The sequence below is a fragment of the Eleginops maclovinus genome, chromosome 11, assembly GCF_036324505.1.
Source record: "Eleginops maclovinus isolate JMC-PN-2008 ecotype Puerto Natales chromosome 11, JC_Emac_rtc_rv5, whole genome shotgun sequence".
Taxonomy (NCBI): Eukaryota; Metazoa; Chordata; class Actinopteri; order Perciformes; family Eleginopidae; genus Eleginops; species Eleginops maclovinus.
Genome location: NC_086359.1, coordinates 7519492 through 7540744, shown reverse-complemented (window position 1 = coordinate 7540744; position 21253 = coordinate 7519492). Strand labels below are relative to the sequence as shown.

The following is a 21253-nucleotide window of genomic DNA, read 5'->3' as shown; positions in this document are numbered from 1 at the left end:
ATCTTTACGCTCCCTAGCAAATTGAAGCCGTTTTTTCCGATTAGCCTCACTGAAAAGTGGTTTTAGTCCCACTCCCTTGAGTTTCCTTCGCATTGTGCATGTGGAAATGCTCTTACTTTCAATATTAAACATAGCCGTGAGTTCTATGATTTGATTTCACCAAACGTTTAAGTGATCGCCTATAAGGATCATTCAAGATTTTTTCCGACAACATTCCTTCCTCGAAGATGATGTTTCCCCACTGTCCTTCCAGTTTTTAATAATGCGTTGGACAGTTCTTAACGCAATTTTAGTAGTTTCAGCAATCTCCTTAGATGTTTTCTCTGCTTGATGCATGCCAATAATTTGACCCTTCTGAAACAGATTAACATCTTTGCTGCTACTTGGAGAGGTCCCAGTTCACCTCCTAGGCCCTGTGGTGGTGCCCTTGAGCAAGGTACTGGACACCTCCAATCCCCCACTCCCCATTGCTTCCCAGGGGCTGCACAATAGCGGCCCACTGCTCCTAGTAATAGGATGGGTTAAATGCAGAGGACAAATTTCACTGTGTGTGCTCTGCTGTGTGCATGTATGTGACAAATAAAGAGGGTTTCATGTCATTCAATGACATCTTTGCACTTCACTGCATCAGTTAGGGTTGAATAACTTTTTGCCAGCTGAAACCCATGCTGCAATTATCCAATGGGAGGCTCTTACTTATTTGCTTAGTTAAATCCAGGTGGTGACCTTTGTTTTGACCGGGCAGTGTCAATCGATTTTAACAGCAAGCTCCACCATCAGATAAACAATGAGGTGGTCCATTAAGGCCTTGCTCTCTCCCTAAGCTCATCGACGTTAGCGACTTCTCTGTTTTGCCCATCATCGTGTGAATGTTAATTTCAATGCAGGTCTATAATATACAACATAGGAAATTAAATCCCTTGTTATTTAATAAAGACTGCCCCAGAAACCTTATTTCTTTATTAATTATTGCACCATGATTCGACACAATTATCTCATATTTAGAGAAGGTTCAAATAACATGGACTAAGGAAGTATATAAATAACGCTGCACATGATCCAGTTTCTTGGAATAATAATAATTATGGCTCGTAAAAACTTATGGCATATACGTACATTTTGGTATAGGTCATTTAAAGTCACTTTGAGACATGTTATTCTAGTTCCAGTTGGGCTTTTGACTTAGAATACTGAAATATAATATTAATCGTATAATAAGGGAAAAGATCTTGTGTACAGTTGTATTTATAATGAACTGAAACAATTACAAGAAAAGATGTAGCCTTTTGTCTGGAAATCTTTAATTCAACATAGGTTTAAATTGTAAATTATGAAATGCCGATGATAAAATAAGACAAACATCTTCTGTAGCTTGAATAATTAGCATAAAGCGTAATATACAACTGCAAAATTGTCACAGACCTGCATGCAAATATGAGAATTGCCTATAACGATTTTAACAAACGAAAGCCAGTAGAAAAATTCTTCAAATTTGAAAAAACATGAACACATTTCTGCCTTTGTAAACATACAGGAAAAATAGGTTTGTTAAACGAGCATAAGCAAGCTATGACATTAATATCATCAGTTACATCTGCCTGTTATTTAACATTGTCACTATCCTCAGACAGGCCACACTGCAGATATAAAAAAAGAATACTCATTCATTGATCAATAAAATGGTTAAAGGTCATAAAATATTATAAAAAAGAACATCCTCCTTATAGAGCCTGCAACATGAGCCCATTCATAGAAACATGTTATTTACTGCACAGAGACGTTGGCACATACGGAGTTAAAAAGCCAGGCGAGAAACAACTGCTTTGTAATAGATGTCTGGAAAATCTGGCACATTTTCAGTTTGCTTCTCTCCTCCTAGAACTGATCTTAAAAATACATCAATACACACACTCATGGTATCATTACTTTGCTACTGTATCTATTCATCTTATTGGTTTAACGTGTAGAATATCAAAAAGAAATGCATTACAAATGTAACTTGCAAAACCAAATCCTGACATCATGCAAACTGAGCCAACAAAAGACGGCGCTCATTCGGCAGTTAGGAGTTAAAGTCAAGGTATTTTGGTTCAGACACATCCTGAGGAGGAAGATCATTTTGGTCCACTTCAAATGACAACTTATTGTACATTCAGTCAAGTCACTTCTAGAGAAAAGAATCAAAGAACACATCCAGGTAGTCCATAATCTCTTTGTCGGTTAGACACCTCATGATGTTGAGTCCAATAAAACCACGCTTAAATTATTTTAAGACACAAAGAGCTCTTGTCCTATCGTAACTCGGAGGGGGATTCCTTCTCAGAGAGTGTTTTCTTTCCAAGAAAAGGGAGGGTCATTGAAAAACCTGCTTTCTGATTCACAACGTGCAGCATCTGTACACGTTCTCCTCTAGCTTTAGGATACAAAATGCTTGCTTAAGTCTCTCAGGACTGACAACAAATTATAGATCAGGAAAAAAACATGTTGCAGACTAACCTTTTCATTTCAGGCAAGTTATTTGAGCTGTTATCTTCTGGGCGGACGCCTTCATGCTGTCACAATCGGCATTCACCAGGTCTCACATTATTAGAGATATACAAAAACATCACATGTACAACAGCGATACAGTAAGCAATAGAAAAAAAACACGCTTTTTGGGTTTATGATAATATTTGATGCAAAATATACAACTGAAATACAACTATCTTAAGAGGTAATAATAATACCTGCAGTTATCTAAAAAAAAATGTCTACTTGAAATTCTGTATATAAGCCATTTTGGCATAATCAAAGAAACACTGAACATACATATTTGGTAACTTAGGATCACTGGCAAAGTTATAATGAAATAAAAATGTAATAGGCAATTTCACATTTGTTCTCTCAGCTTATCAGTATGTTCTTTGGAATTTGGAAAGTTAAAAAATTGTGACAGTTATCATAGCATTTAAAAGTTGTGTAAAATGCCCGTGTCTTTTAGTTTGTCAAGTTGTTTTACTCACTAGAAGACAAATGATGAAGCCCTGACGTTGCTTAATTTAATCCTTTTGTATTTGTAGTCTCGCCACTGATGTGTTTCCTGTCAGTCCTCTCAATTGAGGTATGTGTCTGCGCATTTTAAATCAATCTGAAAATTTCGGTTTTTTAAATTGCTTACACTCTCAATATCCATGTGTAGAAAAAGCATCCAAGAGTCTGGTCCCATCTAAAGAAAGTCTTTAAAAAAATACTCCAACAAGGAGAAAAAGGTGTGCAGAGAGCAGGTTTAGAGAGAGGAGGAGCTCTGGCTGTAGTGTCTCAGCAGCAGCTGGTCATACTCAGCCTCTGAGGCCGGGGACATCGAGGGGGTTGAGCTGCCGCTGGAGCTCAGAGATGAGTCTCTAAAAGGGGAGGGGGGCGTCAGAGCTACCAGCTCCTCCATATCCTTGGCTCGCCTGCTACAAGTCCCAGCCAGGTGCTCATAAATCTTCCCTGTTGGTCGATTCTCGCAGAAATTGGAGACGGCTGCAACCTCTGCATGTGTGGTGACAGTGGAGGAGGCGTCTATGCTCCTGGATGTGTGGTACTGAGATGGGCAGGGGGCGGCATCTGCAGCTGCAGGCACAGCAGGACTTGCCGTGGGGCTTGCGGTGACTCCCCCCGGCAGCATCATGGTGTTCAGCTCGCTGATGTTGGCAGTGAAACGGTTAACCACACAGCTGATTTGGTCCATGATACAAGTGCCTTGAGCTTGGCCGCCAATCATCCCTGTGCCGATGTCCCCTACGCCTATCACGCTAATGTCCCCCCCGTCCAGCATACCAACATCCTGACTGTTGTCCCCCACTCTTCTTCTGACCCCAGCTCCATTATCAGGTACGTAGGTGGGTAAGGCTTGTCCGTCCTCCCCCATCTCTCCTCTCTGGAAACCCCTTGGTGACTGAGAGGGGGAGCATGTGAAGGGTTGAGGCACATGTTGATCCTCATACTGCTCTTTGACGACAGTGTCGGCAGGTGCATCTCCTCCCTTAGAGAACGGCTTGATGATGGCTGTCTGGTTTACCTCGACTGCCTCCTTTTTCTTGACATGAAATGACATCCTCTTCCATATGTTTGGTCTGTAGCTGCGTTCATTCTGGGCCCATGTTACAGATTTTCCATTGGAACTGCAATACAAATTAAAGACATAACAAAATAAGTAATAGTAAATATCCACGTAGTACAGTATCTTCTATATGAATACATGTATATCAATGTGAGTGCTGACATAAAGTACATGTTGGCAAAAAACGTCTTTTGCTATAACACCAGGATTAGTAATTTCATGTTCTACTTCTTCTAGTTGGAATTTCTTCCATCCCCCAATTTAATCTTTTGCCGTCTGTGTAATTTCACATCTCCCTCCATTTTCTTTTTATCTTCCCTAGAAAGAGAAATCCTTAAGGCAGCGAGGCTCCTCTGGGAGTACTTAACCCAAATGAGGTAGCCTTTTCTCAGCTCGGGGAGCAGTTTTTTCCTGGCATATCTACCCTGCTGTAGTGGAATCAGCTCTGATTACCCAAGACAGTTTGAGAAGGAAGATGGATAATTCACGGTAATATCTCAGCAAGGTTTGCATGTTTATTCCTGTAATAATGGACATAATTCAGCAGAAAAGGAGCCAAAATGGTTGTTAAATGATATGCCAAAAGATGACATAATATATTTTAGAATGCGTATATTGAGAATAAAATGATCATACAATTAGATGGAGGGAGTGCACAGGGCAAAGACGCCCTCATGAGGTTTTGGCTGTTTTAGAAAAAAAATCCTCTCCTCTGTAGTAGGTGACACAGGTGTATTTGCTTATATTCATACCTGATATCCTGCGCAGAGCCACGGCGTCGAAACAAGTTGGCCATGCTGCTGGTGGATTTTCCTGTCTTGGCAGCTTTCTTGGCATCACCTACATGCATGCGCACCACTGTGGATGTTGTGAAAGCACTCCGGACATTTTTCTCAGGTTTGGCAAGCATGATGTACACCTGACCACAAAAATGAACAACACATTAGCTCTTAGCAATGAGATGCACGCCTACAAAAAATATGTAGAAAAGAAAATTATCAACCATGTTTCCGTTTCTTACCTTAGGCACAAACATGCAGCACAGAGCCACTGTGGCACTGAGGCTGACACTAAAGCACATGGTTATGATCTTGTAGTTGGAGCCGAAGTAAATGGGAACAAAGGCCAGCCAGATGATACAGGTGGTGTACATGGTGAAGGCAATATACTTGGCCTCATTGAAATTAGCTGGAACATTACGAGTCTGTGGGAGAAAATTAAGAACAGAATTTTTGAAAATCGTGCAGGCTGAAGAAGAAACATGTGAAGGTTACAAGAAAGAAAACCATGATCCTGACATAGAAAGTAAATGTTGACGGTATTAATATCTCTGGGTGTGCTGATGTACCTTGAAGGCGTAGAAGGTGCAGCTCAGGATAAGCAGGCCGTTGTAGCCCAGCGGCGCCACCACCCCCAGAGTGGTCAGATTGCAGATCAAATGCACCTCACTGATGCTAGGGTAGTCGTAGATCACCTAGGAAGAGAGATGGGGATCGATCACTCCTTGTGTGTAAATACATCTAAATAAACATAATTTACACCGAGAAAAACACACACACTTATATACCTGCGGTGGCTCTATGATAAGCAGCGCCACAATAATCCCAAACTGCAGCAGTATGAGTAGGAAGGCGATGACCAATTGTGCGCAGGCGGACATAAAGCGCGGTTTCTTGGTGCAGATCTTCTTCTTGCTGCCTGCCAGGATCCGCGCTATACGGTTGGTCTGGATCAAAAATAGTTTTAATAGTTATGCAGGTTTCGATTACAATGAATGTCGATAAAAACGCTCATGCTGATTCACAACGATAATCTCCTTTTCAGTTTTCAGATCATGAAACCTCAGCCTCAACCCACACACAGGGACTAAACTTTAATGTACCTCTCTTACAATTGGCCATCATCCAATCTCTGGAGGTAGCTTTTTTACTCCTGCCCTTATCCTTAAATGCCATTCTATTTTTGCTAAAGACCTTCAAAAAACAACCACTGGACTGCGATAGTGGAAATTGGACTGATCACATGTTTCAGTTTGCAACATCATCGACAGCTCTCTCCTCTGACAAATGGTCCAACAAGCACCGGTAGCTGCTTACTGCGTGGTTGTCTGTTTGTTCTCCACCACCTCAGTAAGTGCGTACGAGGAAAGAAATGGGTCATCAATAGCTCTTTTGAGTGTACATTTCGTAGTTTGTTGGCAAACAAACCTTCTTCTCAATATCAAATACCAATTAAGGGTGGAAGTGTCAAACAAAAAAATTGGAAGGACCTCATTTTAAATCTAAATTGGACTTTCTAAGACTATTAGGCTGCATTGTACAGTTTCACAGAAAAAAGCACTGATGTCAGAGTATGGTTGAACCTTGTACTACTTGAACTGTTTATATTTATGCCCCAACCTCCTTAAAATGAAATAGAAAAGAAAGTACCTTGGTGACCAGTGCAGAGTAGCTCATGGCGGGGGACAGGCCGATCCCCAGCCGCTGGAGGTAGCAGTAGATTATGTGGGGCTTGGCGATGAGGCTGAACGTGCACAGGTAACCCAGACATATTCCAGCCAGGATGATGTAGCAGAGCTCACGACTGGATGACTTGACTACAGGAGTGTCCCAAAACCTACAGACGGATAAGATTATATGTTGTTTCACGTAATTACCTTAACAGATTAAGTAGAACAGGTATTGCTTCGGCACATGGCATAGAGTTGCAATCTTATTTGTATGAGTAAACTGTATTTCTATATTCTTTTACATGGTGTCTACTGTAAATAAGGCCTGCATCACACTGGTATACCTGTTCAAAAAATTGGTTGTTTAAACCATTTTATGTGTTCTGTTCTTATGTTACGTAAGGGTTATTAAGCTAAACTAAAACAATGTTTAATTTGATCTGATGTCAGACATAATAGCTTAAGATTTAAATTCAACAAAGGTATTGTTAACTGTAAAAACTAATGTGACATACAAAAAATAAACATATGAGCAACTATCAGTGACATGGAAGTTCAATAAGAGTTTGTTTAAGATGAATAATCATAAAAACACAAGACCACCACTTTTTTAGTCATGGCGTGTAAAGTTAACCCCTTAACTTTTTGATTGATTTTGATATTTGGCTAGTGGGTTGTAATTACTTGATGAAGACCGAAGTAACAAAAAGTGTAGCCATTAGGCCCAGGCAGGAGAAGACCACTGCAGCAATGGGCTCTGGATCCCCCCAACGCACATACTGCACCTGAATCGGCTCACAACCTGCAGCAAACAGAGAGATCAACGGGAGAGAGAAAAAAAGAAAGAGAACTTGAATTGTTTTGTCTGCAAAAGGGACAGTTAGATGTGCATTCATGTATTTACGTGTTACAGCCACATATCTTCTGCACTATTTACCCTGACCAACAAAAAATGACTTAAAATTCAGTCTATGATGCAGTGAGGAAATGAGAGTGGAGGCAATCTTTTTTTTTAAACATTAAAGCAATCTGTGAGGGAGAAAAGGGGGATCAGAAAGAGAGAGATCAAAGGGAACAGAGTATAAACACCCTGTTTTTCTCATATTTAGGATACACATCAACAACAACAACAACAACAACAGATGAACAGAATTACCATGGGAGACAATAAGTGTTTACAAAGGATCAGGAAATGGGTTTCAAAACATTTGACGGACTATTGAGTTAAAAAGGCTTCAGCCAAATGCCTAATTCAAACAAGGATAGGAAGTACTTTGGTGTGTTTGCAGTATTTGTGTTGATTCCTGGGTCTTAGTTGAGTGTTGTCAAGTTTGGTGTGTGTCGACGAAAGATGTAAGGAGATGTTAGGCGCACTATGAGAGTCTGAACCAGATTCAAGGCTCCTCTGGTGATATTCAGTTGCATTTATCAGACACATAAAGAATGTGTATTACCTGTGAGATCATCTGTTGGCCAGAAGCCAAGGACACAGGCTCGACAAGTGTACTCATCAAACACAAACTCGTTCTCTTTGCAGGGAGTGCAAGTCCAACAGCAGCTCACCTCTCCCTTGCGGATCACCTGGAGACACAGACAGTATTAAAAGGGGAGGGAAGGTCTCAAAGCTCTAATGGCACTTTGCTGTAGCTAATCTTACACTCTGACCGCTCTGTAGGACAGGGAAATGAGGATTTTCTCATCAGGGGATAGGAGGAGAAAAAAGAGGAAGATGTACATTTATGCTCATTATTTTATACATTTTGTCTTGTCTTAACAGACTTTGGGTTAGTGGTTTATTCAGAAATGTAGTGGTTCATATATTTGTGTGGAAGTTGCAAGTAGGATGCTGTAGCTTCTCCTACAGACTGAGGACATGCAGAGCAGGACATCTGAAAACTGTATGTTGCTCTTAATTGTAAAAACATGTGTCATCTGCATGTTACAGCTGTCCTGTGATGGTAACCAGAGAGAGGCTTCATTCATTCAGGTGGATGAAAAGGATTGAAATTAGGAAGTATTTTCTTTTTGAAGAAATGCATTGCTAAAATGACATGAGGTAGGGAACAACTCCAATGTGTTGTCAAGGTCAGAACAGGTGAAAGAAAGCCAATTGGCTGGTGGAGCCAAGCTATGCAGCGTGGGCTGGGATCTAAGGCCTGGAGGTGTAAAAGCAGGTCTCCTCAAATTGTTATGCGTGAGACTTGAGTTTTTAATTCCCCACAAGCTGCCACATTACTGGGAGTTAATGTTGAATGTGTAGGAAGGGGTTTAATATTAGAGACTTTTGGGATGATTAAGAAAAGGCAGGCTGCCGTGTTCTCCATGATTTGGAGTAGCTACAGGGAGTTACAGAACCCCAGATGGGACGTGATTACAGCTTGAACAAAGAGCTTTTCTGAGTCCCTGGTGGGATACTCGAGGATATGATTGGACCAATTCTGCAGATTGCAAACCTGTGGGCCCAAATCACGGCTGCTGTGTGGGTATTGCTTAAGAGTTTTCTTCTGTAAAATGTTGACATGCTCTCTTGTCTACAAACATAAATGAATGACACCAAGTCTGTGATTTGGAGGTCATCATGATGAAAAAAGCTGCCAATATTAGTAAAACTGAATTTCCAGGGTGACGCCATAGATAATAATAATAATGTATAACTTGAAAAGGTGATATATACACTATATAGACAAAAGTATTGGGACACCTACACATTACACCTACAGGAGCTTTTATTACATCCCATTCCAAATTCCTAGGCATTAATATGAAGTTGGCCTCCTTTTTTGTAGCTATAAACAGCTTCCACTCTTCTGGGAAAGCTTTCTACAAGATCTTGGAGTGTCTCTATGGGAATGTTTGCCCATTCATCCAGAAGAGCATTTGTGAGGTCAGACACTGGTGATGGACGAGAGGGCCTGGCTCGCAATCTCCGTTCTAGTTCATCAAAAGGTATTCAGTGGTGTCGAGGTAAGGGCTCTGTGCGGGCTAGCCAAGTTCTTCCACACCAAACTCATCCAACCATGGCTTTATGGACTTTATTGCTTTGTGCACTGGGGCATAGTCATGCTGGAGCAGAAAAGGGCCTCCCCCAAACTGTTTCCACAAAGTTGGAAGCATAGAATTGTCCAGAATGTCTTGGTAAGATGAAGCATTAAGAATCCCTTTCACTGGAACTAAGGGGTCTAGGTCAACCCCAGAAAAAAAGGTGCTTGATTGTATACCCCTGTGGCAATGGGACTGAATGAAACACCTGAATTCAATGAATAAGAGGAGTGTCCCAATACTTTTGTCTATATAGTGTATATTTGACTTTGTGTATGAAAACAAAAGGGAAGGTACAGACAGGAAAAATGTCAGGTAATGTACATTTTATTTATAAAGACCAAGATCACAAATCACAAATGTTGCCTCAGGGGGAGCATTAGATGATATCTAACATATTAAAGGTGCCATAGAAAACATCTATCTGGTATTTTAAATTGTTCTCTGATGTCTACAAAGAAGGTATATAATTCGGTTGATCCAAAAAAGGTCCAGATGCGTTTTTACAGGCCCATTTACAACCCTATGATTTGGTCTTAGAATGAAACAAGCAATAACAATAATTATGACGAGCTCTGCTCTGATTGGCTGGTTTACAAGGAGCAATCCATGGCTGCCTCAGAGCCCACAGAAGTAAGTGAAGTTCGCGAAACTGTGAGAGATGAACCATGGAGGCTATTGGCATCCAACCTTACATGTTTGAGCCTTTATCGGAGGAGGAAACCGAGGAATTTGAAGAACAGCCAGTTGGTCGGAGATTGGAGAGCAACGTTACAGAGGGGTAAGTGTTAGCGTTAGTGTTTCCAGCAGCTGGTGCATGCAAATGTTGGGGCTGGACTACCGTGTGTTACGTCACACACAGGGATTGCTGTAATCCGCCCATTTTACCGCTGTGATATGCATATTCATGATTTGCACGTGAAGGAGGAAATAATGGTGTTTGAGGTTCAGGGTATGTCAGTTCAATGTACCGAACTCTCCTTGTTCAACTATGCCAAGGTAAATACAGTTTTCCATTCTATGGCACCTTTAAAGAATATAAAAGAATAATAACTTACTTACTTCAAAAAATCTAATTTATTGTTACTTTATACAAATGGGTTAACATTTAAATACATTATAATAACTTATATATTTATTATATATATAATAAAACACATCTTATCTACAGTGGGAAACGGTGTGTTTTAGTGGTACATACCTTGATCTGTGCCTTCTGGCAGGGCTCAGAGCACACTGACTGGATGATTTCACTGGTGTTACTCCAGATTTCCTCATCGTTCATCTTCAGGCCACCCTGATCCCAGCTTCCCACATGGATATAAGCGAACTCATCCTCCCCTGTCTCCTTGAAGTTCATGATTTCATACCTGAGGCACAAATACTGTGTGCATCAAACAGCACATGCATACATTTATAGTTCCCGTTGTACTTCTTCTTCCTGCCCCACCATAATCTTTACCTGCCAGGTGAGTCTCCATTCTGGTCAAAGTAGATGGTCTCCCCTGACACACCAGTGAAGTTTGTTCTCATCAGGAAATCCAGCAGCTTGCGGCCATCAATGGGCCGCATGTTCTCACATAAACCCTGGCACCAGAGAAAAGAAAAAATTAAATACTGTGACAGCAAATGGGAAACCATACAAGTGTGCACACAGTGAATTTTCGTACCTTATATCCTGGACAGAGGGATTGCTGCATTTCGTGCAGGCCGTGAGCCATGGAATAGATGGCATTGATGACAAAACCCATCTTGGTGTCTTGGACATACTGATGGCGCAGAGACTCTCTCCCTGTGGAGGACAGAGACCTGCTCATAAGGAGAAACTCAAGCACTGTAATCCAAACTTTTAGGATGTGAATACGCTACGGAGGTGTGTGCAAGGTGATCTTGTACTAACAGGTGCAGGTGCGGTTGTACGTGAGGCTCTCCTGCGGATGACCCCGCAGCCTGCATTGGAAGCGATGCTGCCAGAACTCAGGGAACCAGGGGTTCCTCAGGTTAGCGTCAGGCTTCAGGTTCAGGTAATAATCGTCGAACCAGGTCACGTATGCCGACTTTAACTTTATAGTGATACCACCAGCTGCCTCCCTCTGGTAGCCATCGGTAACATCCGACCTGTCTGCCCAGCCGTCACTGGACAGGAGGAGAGACACAGGGATGAAAAGTACAGAACAACATAAGTGAGGATAAGATTAGTCATATAAGGCTCTATTTTACATTTTTTTAATTATTTACATATAGACATACATAGCTTGTTTTGTTTTCTTAAAGCTACTAATTAAATATATTACAGGCAAACTTAGGCATAATAAAATTCTCGTTGTGGACTTGTCAGACATTTTTAAAGAATTGTTTCCTCATTTCTCACATGAACTATTCCTTTTTATATACAGCACATTGTGTACTATTTTCAGCCTCTTGGTAATGGCTGCTTAATATTGCAACCCACACACAATGATTTGACTGTTTGGATAGCACTTTCGCCTCAGCAAGATTTCTTATTGTCTTTTATCTGTAAGGAGCAGATAAACCTGACACAAAAATAAAAGATCCAGGCAGAACGTACATTTTGTTTTTAAATCTGAAAAGAACATTGAAACATTATGACGTCGTTTGCTGAAGCTCCCACCCCCTGACCTACACAGTAACCTTTAACCTGGTTCACAATTACACCAATGAAGCTGGTTTCAGCAACAGACCAGTTTCAATAAGCTCAGCATTCCAGAAGGCAAATGTTACCATAACAACCAACATTAGCTCATGTGAAAATAATACTTTCAGGCAACAGGATTAAAAATGAAAGGTTCATCTGAACACAGGATTATCATGCATACTTCCTAATGATTTTTTAAAAGTGTAATATCACTTCAAGACAACGATGGCAGTGAATTTTAATGTGGCCAGCTGTAGAAAAGCTGGGTGCTTGTGTATGTGGTACCACTGTTGCACAGATTGAAAGAGACAGGTGGTATCTCGCTAAATAAACCTAATGAATACTGTGCAGAGACTTACAGTAAAATAAAATATTTCTTAAGATGACTCAGATGTGACGACACAAGACTCACTGGGTGATAAAGATAAAAGTATTTCAGTTGCGTTCAATTGCAAAGATAGCTTGATGGTTGAAGGTTGATGCTGCTTGGAGGACTTCTTTCAAAAAACCACGTTGGGGCTTATTGTGTATATATTCATTCCATGGTCACAAGATTTAGATGGCAAAGTCTGACTGCTGACTCATACAATTTCTATAGACTCATTATCGGTGAAGGCCAATTTAATACAACAGCAATGAAAAACGTACTGATTAAAAAACTTTAGGAGCAAATATATCTCGATAGCCCTGCTTGCACAAACATGTTCCTCTGAACCAAACTCTCAATGTATTTTTAATGCAGTGATTAAGTGAAGCATGTCATTACATTAAGAATACATTGAGAATTTGACATGGAAATGTTAAGGATTCATTTACTCATTTTATTTGATCAATAGGAACTTTGATTCAACACCTTTTGACTATACTACCGAAATATATCTGATAGTCAATTTACTTTTAACAGCAGCATCTGCAGACACGTCTGATCTGCTGTTTATTTAAAAACTTGGACTCAAAAAGCTATCTCATCAGTGAACGGTTGAAATGGTTTCTGCTCCATCTATTATTATCCCTCCCTCTGGACACTACGATCAACAAACACAGAAGGCTGCTTACACCTCCACACATGTGCACACATGTTAACAGGCACACCTCACTCACACAAATAAATGACCTCCTCTCTATCTATTCTACGTGAGAAAAAAAGCAAAGGAAGTCATTTTTGAAAACTTAGCCAACAGAGTTACACAACAGAAGTGTGGGTGTTTTTTTTTTATGATGCTTGGTTCTCTTGGAGAGAAAGGAGATCATTTTATAACACATCCTTAGAGAAGCGAGCACAGAAATGGTATGCTGGCATAAAAAAGACAGGAATGGAAATGAAAAGCATGGATGGCTTTGACTCTGGATAGTTTGAATCACTCTTGAACGAGAGCTCTGAAACCCACACATCGACCTGGGAGGGCAATATGCTGTATGCAGTGTGTTGCTACACCACCTACAAGCTCAAAGACACACAAGTGTGAGCGCTCTTCTCTCTCACACACACACCCACACACACACACACAAACACACACATATTAGTTAACTTTTGGCCAGATCTTTACTGAGTGGACACTTTACTGTGTAGTGGTACAAACTTGAGGTTGGAAAGGTGTCCATTCCTATAATTAAACCAAACGAGACATGAAAGAAAAAAATGAAACTACTGTCTGAAGGTAACAGAGGACAAACACACAACCTAAGCAAGCTGTGTGTTTCAGTTGTATACTGAATCACTGTGACTGAAGAAATTGTTGGTAGATAGCAGGGGTCTGCTTAGTTTACAAATGTAACATGATGATTGACTTAATTAAACGGAACTGAACAGCATGATTCAAATCCACGTGATAACTGATTCACACCTAACAAACTAAATCATACATTAAAGTGTCCCTATTATGCACATTTTTAAGTTCATATTTGTATTTTGTGCCTCTACTGTGATATTTTTTACATGCTTTAATGTTCAAAAAGGTCTTTAATTTTCTCATACTCCCTGTGCTGCAGCACCTCTTTTCACCCTCCATCTGAAACCAGAGCCCAGCCTGCTCTGATTGGTTAACTGGCCGGCTCTGTTGTGATTGGTCAATCACTTAGAGATGTCCCGCCCCTCAGCCTCATCACGTAAAAAGTAAAAGCGCAAGTGTTACACAGAGATGTCACTATGTTACGGAAGTAAACAAAGGAGTCCAATAGAGGTGTTTCAGGTACGAGGAGAGTGCGTGGGAGAGAAACTCCTTCTGGAGTGAACGGTGGGAGTTTAGCCTTTGGAGACCATTTACATGCACAAAAACATATATAAAGGAAAGGGAAAACCCCAAAAAGACTAAATACGTCCTGTTTGACTCAAAACCTCAGGGTGACAGCAGAGAAAGATGTAAATCCATTCAATATTCAGCTAAATACAAAGAAGGACTGTACTTGTGTGACTCTTTGCCATCTTCATTTGAATGACAAAGCCTGTTAGAATAACACAACTCACTGTCTTTGTAATATATGGAATAACTGTCATTTCTCAACTGATTTCTATACGTTCAGAAGGAAGGATGACAGTAGCTTGGCTACAACAGTTTAAAATCGGCTTAGGCAGTGCTGGCAACAAAACAAACACACAAAAAAAAATCATTATCTTCTCCTTCAGTGTCTCTTTCTATAAATGGAAACTAAGCATGAATGCACTGCGCACATACAAAAACCTGGTGACAAATCTTCCAGGCTGATGAAAACGATGGAGGATGTGGCCAACAAAGTGAGGTCAGAAACATGCTGTTGAAGGAAAGCAGCATAAAACAGTAGCGGCTCTTTTATGATCGCACACAACGAGACATAAATTTGCCACTTTAACCTGGAATATAGAGCATAGTGTTTTGTAATGTAGTTCAAGGTTATTTTATGTTTCCTGCTGTCAGGTTTGAGCGACAGCCTACATGTGGCTCCTAATGAGGAAAGGCATTTATAGAACACGAGGGACGAGAGTGAGCCAGAGAGCTAAACCTTAAAATAAAACACGTTATTCTCGGAGAGTGTGAAACCTCCTGCTAAATCAACCCCCTCTTTCCCATTTATTTTTTTCCCCCTCATGTTTTTAATTGCATTCTGTCCGTCCTGCATCAGTTGCCCAGTCTTTCGTTTTTTTCTGTTAAATCAATCTTTAAATGAGCCAGCACATTACAACATCTGAAAAAAAAAAGATGTAGTAGGACATTACATTGCTACATACTGTATCTAGAAATGAATTATTACTGGAAAATCAGCACTGACGTATTTAGTTGTCCTCTTTTAAGAAAAAAACCCCCTGATATGCAGTGACAATGCCTATAGTGTCCTACTAAACATAGAGTTATAATTAATTTACTGCTTTACTCTATAAGTTTATATGGATCCTATAATATGATTCAATTTCAAGCACATTTTTGCAGGTTGAATGAAGGTAAATAAAAAAACCTGCATGAATAATTGTATTAAAAGTAAAATCATTATTAAATCAAATCAAAGCAGGCGGGGTTAGCTTTTTCACTAAAGCTACCAGAGTAGAGATAACATTTTTTAATAATTAGATATAATTAGGTGTTTTAAGATAGACTTTTGCATCTCACTCATCTTAAATCAGTTTCACTTTGAAGTAATAATACATACATACAAAAATACCTTTATGTTCCTAGACCACCATGAAGTAGATGGATGCGATGAAGATGATAATAGGGATGATGATGAGGAGGAGACAAAGATGGCCCCAATGACAACAAACACATCTTGTCTGATGATGCTGGACATCTGAAGGGACTGGATTGGAAATGACCATGAAAAAATCTGAAGCATAAATATTTCAGTCAAATGTTTCAGCCGCTAATGAAAGCAAAACAAAAGGTCCATTAGAAATAATACATTCTACACAGCACAATCGCCCACTCACCTTCCAACCAGCAGGAACTCCCCCACAAGACGCTGCCTTCTCATAGCCATCAGTATGCCGCGGACCGTCATGCCCTCGCAGAAGCAGGCCACAACCCTGGCTTTGGGCAGATGGGCTCGTAGCTTCTGTAAAAGCTTATCAAAGCCCTGTTCCCCTGCGTTGCTGTAAATCTTATCAGAGTGGGCGATGCAGATCCCCTCTTTAGCTGCCATGTCTTTAAATGCTTCCATACCACTCTCACCATAATTACCTAAGAAGGGGAAAACATTCATTAATGGTGTTCATGCATTTGTTACTTGTTTTTGTGCTTCCCAACCTTTCAGTATGGCACAAAGGCTTAAGCATGATCACACAGGCACACACAGTGTGTGCACAAGGAAATACACTGATGTAATGCCAGCACAACACTGAGAATCTAGTAAATTTGTCCCTATTATGGCAACTGTCAGGGGTTACATTTCCCTGTTTTGCTAAAAATGAGGTCACCTACTTTCTGTTGCCTAGCAAGTGTGCTCTCACTCTGGGCAAGGCACAGTTTGAGGCATCCTTTTCTTTACTATGTGTGAGTTTACTCCAATATGTGGCATGCCTTCTTGAGTAGTTTTAACTGTATTAAACTGTTTCCTTGATCCAACTCCCTTAATGTGTCAAGAAATGGGGCTGCCGTTTCTATTTGCATCATAATTATTTAATTATTTTTCCTTTGATGTACTTGGGATTTTTTGTGCCTTCATCAGCGCATTAGACTATTTTAAAGAGAAATGTTTTGTGCTTTGTATGTGGGAATGTGTGAAAGCTGATATAATTCACTGGGTTATAAAGCTTGTCATTAGATTATACAAATGCTATCTAGAGTCACAAGCAAGGTACATTTGCATTTGTCACGGAGGGGCATTACAGTCACTGTCTTGGTGTAACAAGATCGGAAAAATATAGATTAGAAACCCCAGAATGAGCTTGGCAATGTAATATTTGTCTTGTTTGTCTTGTAACTACGTCAAACGTCCACACGGCTGTCTATGTAGTGTCAAATAGATCACAAAAGAGAAATATATATTGATACTGAGAATGATGCCAATACTATATATTTAGTCTCCGGTGAGATTAGGGATTCATGGGCTGGATGTTTTGAAGCTATGATAACCCTGTGTGTTGCTATTGCCTGTAGTTCGACATCAGGGGCTAAGGGGCCGCATTGAACATCTGCTCTACAAAAATATCCTACATCGAAATATCCTAGACCCGTTGATTGTTCCCTATAATGATGGGAGATATATTTTTGGGCTCTTATAGCATCTTTTCCACTGTATGAAAAGATAACATACATAAGACAATAAGAGAAAATACAAAATCAAGGGTATGCCGAGAGACTGCTCTGAGAATGGGATCAGTGAAGCGTCACTGAAATAAGTGGACACAGTGCCATGCTACCCAGAGAGTTCAAAGCCCATGGCAGATGTTCCCTGGGAAGCTTTGCCAATAGTGAACAGGATTACAAAGAATATATAATCAGAGCTAATTTTATATGAATTTGATAAAAATGCATAGATATAATGCCCCCCCCCCCCCCCCCCCCTCCGTGAAAATGTGATGTTTCATGGAGGAGTGACTTTATGAATGTTGTGTGTGTGTGTGTGTGTGTGTGTGTGTGTGTGTGTGTGTGTGTGTGTGTGTTTGTGGCTATATGTGTGCCCAGTGTGCTTGCTGTAGGAGGCTATTCACACCGATAATGAGAGGAGATTTAGCTTCTTGTTTTAATGAGAGGTCAGAAGGTCAGTGAGTGAAATCATAATATTTTTTCAATTCCACTTCAAAGGGAAAAAAATTATAATAAGCACTGCCCACAAAAATGCAGATGTTCTGACCCAAAGTAAAACAAGAGAGAAAAATGTTATAGACACATCAGTGTCAGTGTAAAACATGCTGCCTAATCCATGTGTAAATAAGCATAAGAGAGAGGTATGACAGGGGAGTGACAGAATGACGAATGTTAAGCAGTAACGCACATTATACACAATCTTACCTTCTGTGTGTATCGCGGACACGTAGCTCCAGTTGTATTTCTTTACAATGTCTACCATGGCTTTGGCCTGTTGCATATCTGATGGCACCACCCTCATAAAATACTTAAACAGGCTCTGTTGAAAGGAATGCATATGTCCACAAGTCTAGCAGTATACCTGTGCGTCCATTATAACCCCTATTATAAACATCATTCCATTTAAATTCGATGTACAAAAGCACCATACATGCTGTTGTTTTTTTAGAATACTGTATTCTACCTGGTGTATTACACCAGCTTTTCATTAGTTATATTATATAACCATCCTTAAGATACACAATGACTTCCTTTGATGTTGTCATGGCTGCATAATATAAAAAGTGTTCTAAAGCCTTCATAATGTTGTGTATGTTAATTGGTCTTACCTTGTCGCTGAGATCCATGCTGGTGGCTGAATAAGCGATCTGTGGGATGTTGAATAGCTGAAGGAGATTTTGCACCTGGATGGCCACAGAGCTGGAGCCTGGTCCAATCATTCCCACAATAGGCTTTTTTGCCTGCAGCAACATGCTCCCTGCCTCTGCAGTACACCTGCCTTGGCTCTCTTCCTCTTCGTTAGACACTAGTGTGTCCCGAATAAACTCAATACTCTGCTCCAGCGCCACCGCAGAGTGCCAGCATGAGTCCCTGATAGTATTTAGGCGTGCATGATGGGGAAAAAGGTGATGGTTTGGAGAAGCCAGATAAATGATTTGGGAAAAAACAAACAAAAAAACGACACTTGAATAACACGTTTTTTGGAGCTGAGAGCAATCTGCAGTCCAGAGTTCAGCAAAGCTGATATGAGTCAGTCTCAACAATCTTCCAAAGTTTTGTTTGAACAAATTTGCCTTTTTGTGTTCGCCTGCTGTGTTTTCACAGCCCTTATGGAGAGGAAGAATCATTGCAGTGACCTCTTCAAGATGCACATAGCATTTGAGTACTTCGGATACATTTTACTGCAATCTGTCAGCCACCCTTTGTTAGTTGGTCAGATTGACCTGTTGGTCAGTGTGACCTGTGTGTCTTAAAACCTAAAATTCTATTTGAAGTTACAATAGTCGCTGCCTGCCTCAGTCTGGTTTATTTCATTACCTACTCATAAGTAACAATCTTACTTAAGACTTTGTTAAGTCCACCTGCCTGCTGAACACATGGCACATTTATAATTTAACAGTAAACGTCGCTAAGAACAACAACATCAGAAGTTTTGTAAATGGTTTCTGACCTGATCTCGCATCCTAGGGTGATATTAGGGAGGATAGTGGGGTCTGCGTTAATTCGATCCAGTGTGTGCATCATGGCCTCCACTCTCTGGATCCCATACTGCTCACGCACTGCACCACACTTTCGCTCATGGACCTGAGTAAAACCCAAGTGAGATTGATGACATCACATATACACTTGTGGAGAAAATGATCACATACGCATGAACACGCAGCATGTACCTTGTCTGCAGGTGGTTGGTGATGGACGGAGAACAGAGCTCCTATAATGATGTCACCAGGGATATGTGTCAATACCCTTCTCTCTGTGTTTTGGGCATTGACCCCAGCTCGCCCTTTCAGGCCCAGCCAGCCCAGATCAGCTCCCAGAATCGCAGTCACTGCCAACAGCCTCACATATAACCCTAATTTATTTCCCATCCCTGGGTTTCGTCTTACTCCTCCAGCCATCCTGTTTGGTCTTAGAGCTGACGTTCTGATGAAGGTGCTGTCTCTGGCAACGTGCTCTTAGTGTACAGGGTAAGGGTTATATTCCTGAAGAAAGGGAAAGGGATAGAAGGTGAATGAACTCGGAGTGTAAGCAATCGTTATCTTATCAACCAATTTAACTAACAAGAACCACTATTATAGAGAACCATTATAGTTTGTTTTTAATAAAAACAGAATTGTTATGTAATTAAAATCATTTGAAGAATAAAGAAATACAGATTGAGATTATTATTTTAAGAAAGTTGAATAATTCCTATTACTGTACATAAGAACCCATAGCACAGATTTTACCTATCCATTGATTTTATTGTATGTAAAAAAACTGTGCAAAGGCTACTATTGGGTGTGTAGGTTCTCCCATTACCGAAATACATTTATATTTAAAATTATTATTCGAAAAGAAGTCATTCAGAAACAGACGGTATCAAGTCATCTAGAATACAAAAATTGGAGAGATAGAATAAAGAACATGTGAGATTTGGCCAAAAGTAGGCTACACCTCTTCCTTCTACACGTGAATAATAGTTGCAGGCAGTCAACTAGGACCTTTTAGTAAACGACTTACTCAGTTGAGTCAGCACATGTATTTTAGGTACAGTGATCATGGGAACAAAGAAAAGAAGGTTTGGTTATATTTCACAAATGCCAGTTTATTTAAAATTTGATATACCCTACTTAAAAATGTCATCAAGCTGCTGTCTATGGTGCTGAAATTATGTTGGCAAGGCTTCGTGTAACTTTTAATACATTATATCTGGGCTTTATGTACAATGATGACAAAACAACCTACGCAAAAATCGCTCCTGAATTTAAGAATCAATTCATTAAACCTGCGTAGCGCGCAAACAAACTACGAGAGAACTTCAGCCTACCTGTTTTCTGCCCTCAGCCTTGCAGATGCCATTCCTTTTAAGAGCGTTTCCATCACAGAAGAGCAAAAAGAAAAAAGCGCTGCAGGTTTCTGCTCAAGCTCAGTCTGGCGCCTGGTTACAGGAAACTGCAAATAGCAGCAGATAATATAGCCCGTTATTGGAACATGTTTGACTTACTGACGCACACGGCGGCCCCCCTCCTTCTCCACCTCCTCCTCCTCCTACTCCAAAACAGTGGAGAGCATGGAGCAGCAACAGTGACTAAACGAGCAGGGCTGTGGAAAGCTAAGGGAGCCGAGCCACAGAAAACGCATGTTTAGCATGAACAAAAAAAAGAAGCACAGACATGCAAAAGAAATATGTGATTATATATGTGATTGGTGTGCAATTAATTGGTGAGACGCGATTATTTTTCTTCTGCACTTCAAGTTTCTGCTGATCCCAATTCTATGCAGCTTCCATGTGAATGTAGTAACCGATTCGAAATGATCAATCAATCACA

The 21253-nt window shown here is 40.4% G+C and overlaps 1 protein-coding gene across 1 annotated transcript; it reads right to left on the bottom strand.

Annotated features, from left to right (window-relative positions):
* Window positions 1-1289: 1289 nt before the first annotated feature.
* Window positions 1290-20919, bottom strand: grm5a (glutamate receptor, metabotropic 5a). The gene is made up of 18 exons (XM_063895008.1): window positions 20752-20919; window positions 19613-19924; window positions 19393-19526; window positions 18551-18812; window positions 18147-18261; window positions 16124-16373; window positions 11473-11708; window positions 11243-11364; window positions 11035-11159; window positions 10774-10942; window positions 7988-8114; window positions 7218-7335; window positions 6514-6700; window positions 5652-5810; window positions 5433-5558; window positions 5106-5288; window positions 4837-5003; window positions 1290-4145 (listed from the first exon to the last, which is right to left on the bottom strand). The coding sequence occupies exons 2-18, from the start codon at window positions 19838-19840 to the stop codon at window positions 3266-3268; spliced, it is 3588 nt and encodes a 1195-aa protein (XP_063751078.1). The 5' UTR covers window positions 19841-19924; window positions 20752-20919; the 3' UTR covers window positions 1290-3265.
* Between the last annotated feature and the right edge of the window lie 334 nt (window positions 20920-21253).

Bases quoted from the DNA above. Each gene is read 5' to 3' on its own strand.
- grm5a (XM_063895008.1), bottom strand. From the start codon at position 19,840: ATGGCTGGAGGAGTAAGACGAAACCCAGGGATGGGAAATAAATTAGGG. The intron at 19,527-19,612 runs GTACATGCTGCG...GGTTTTACTCAG, and splicing joins ACCAACCACCTGCAGACAAG to GTCCATGAGCGAAAGTGTGG. The intron at 5,289-5,432 runs GTACATCAGCAC...TTTCTCCCACAG, and splicing joins GCACCTTCTACGCCTTCAAG to ACTCGTAATGTTCCAGCTAA.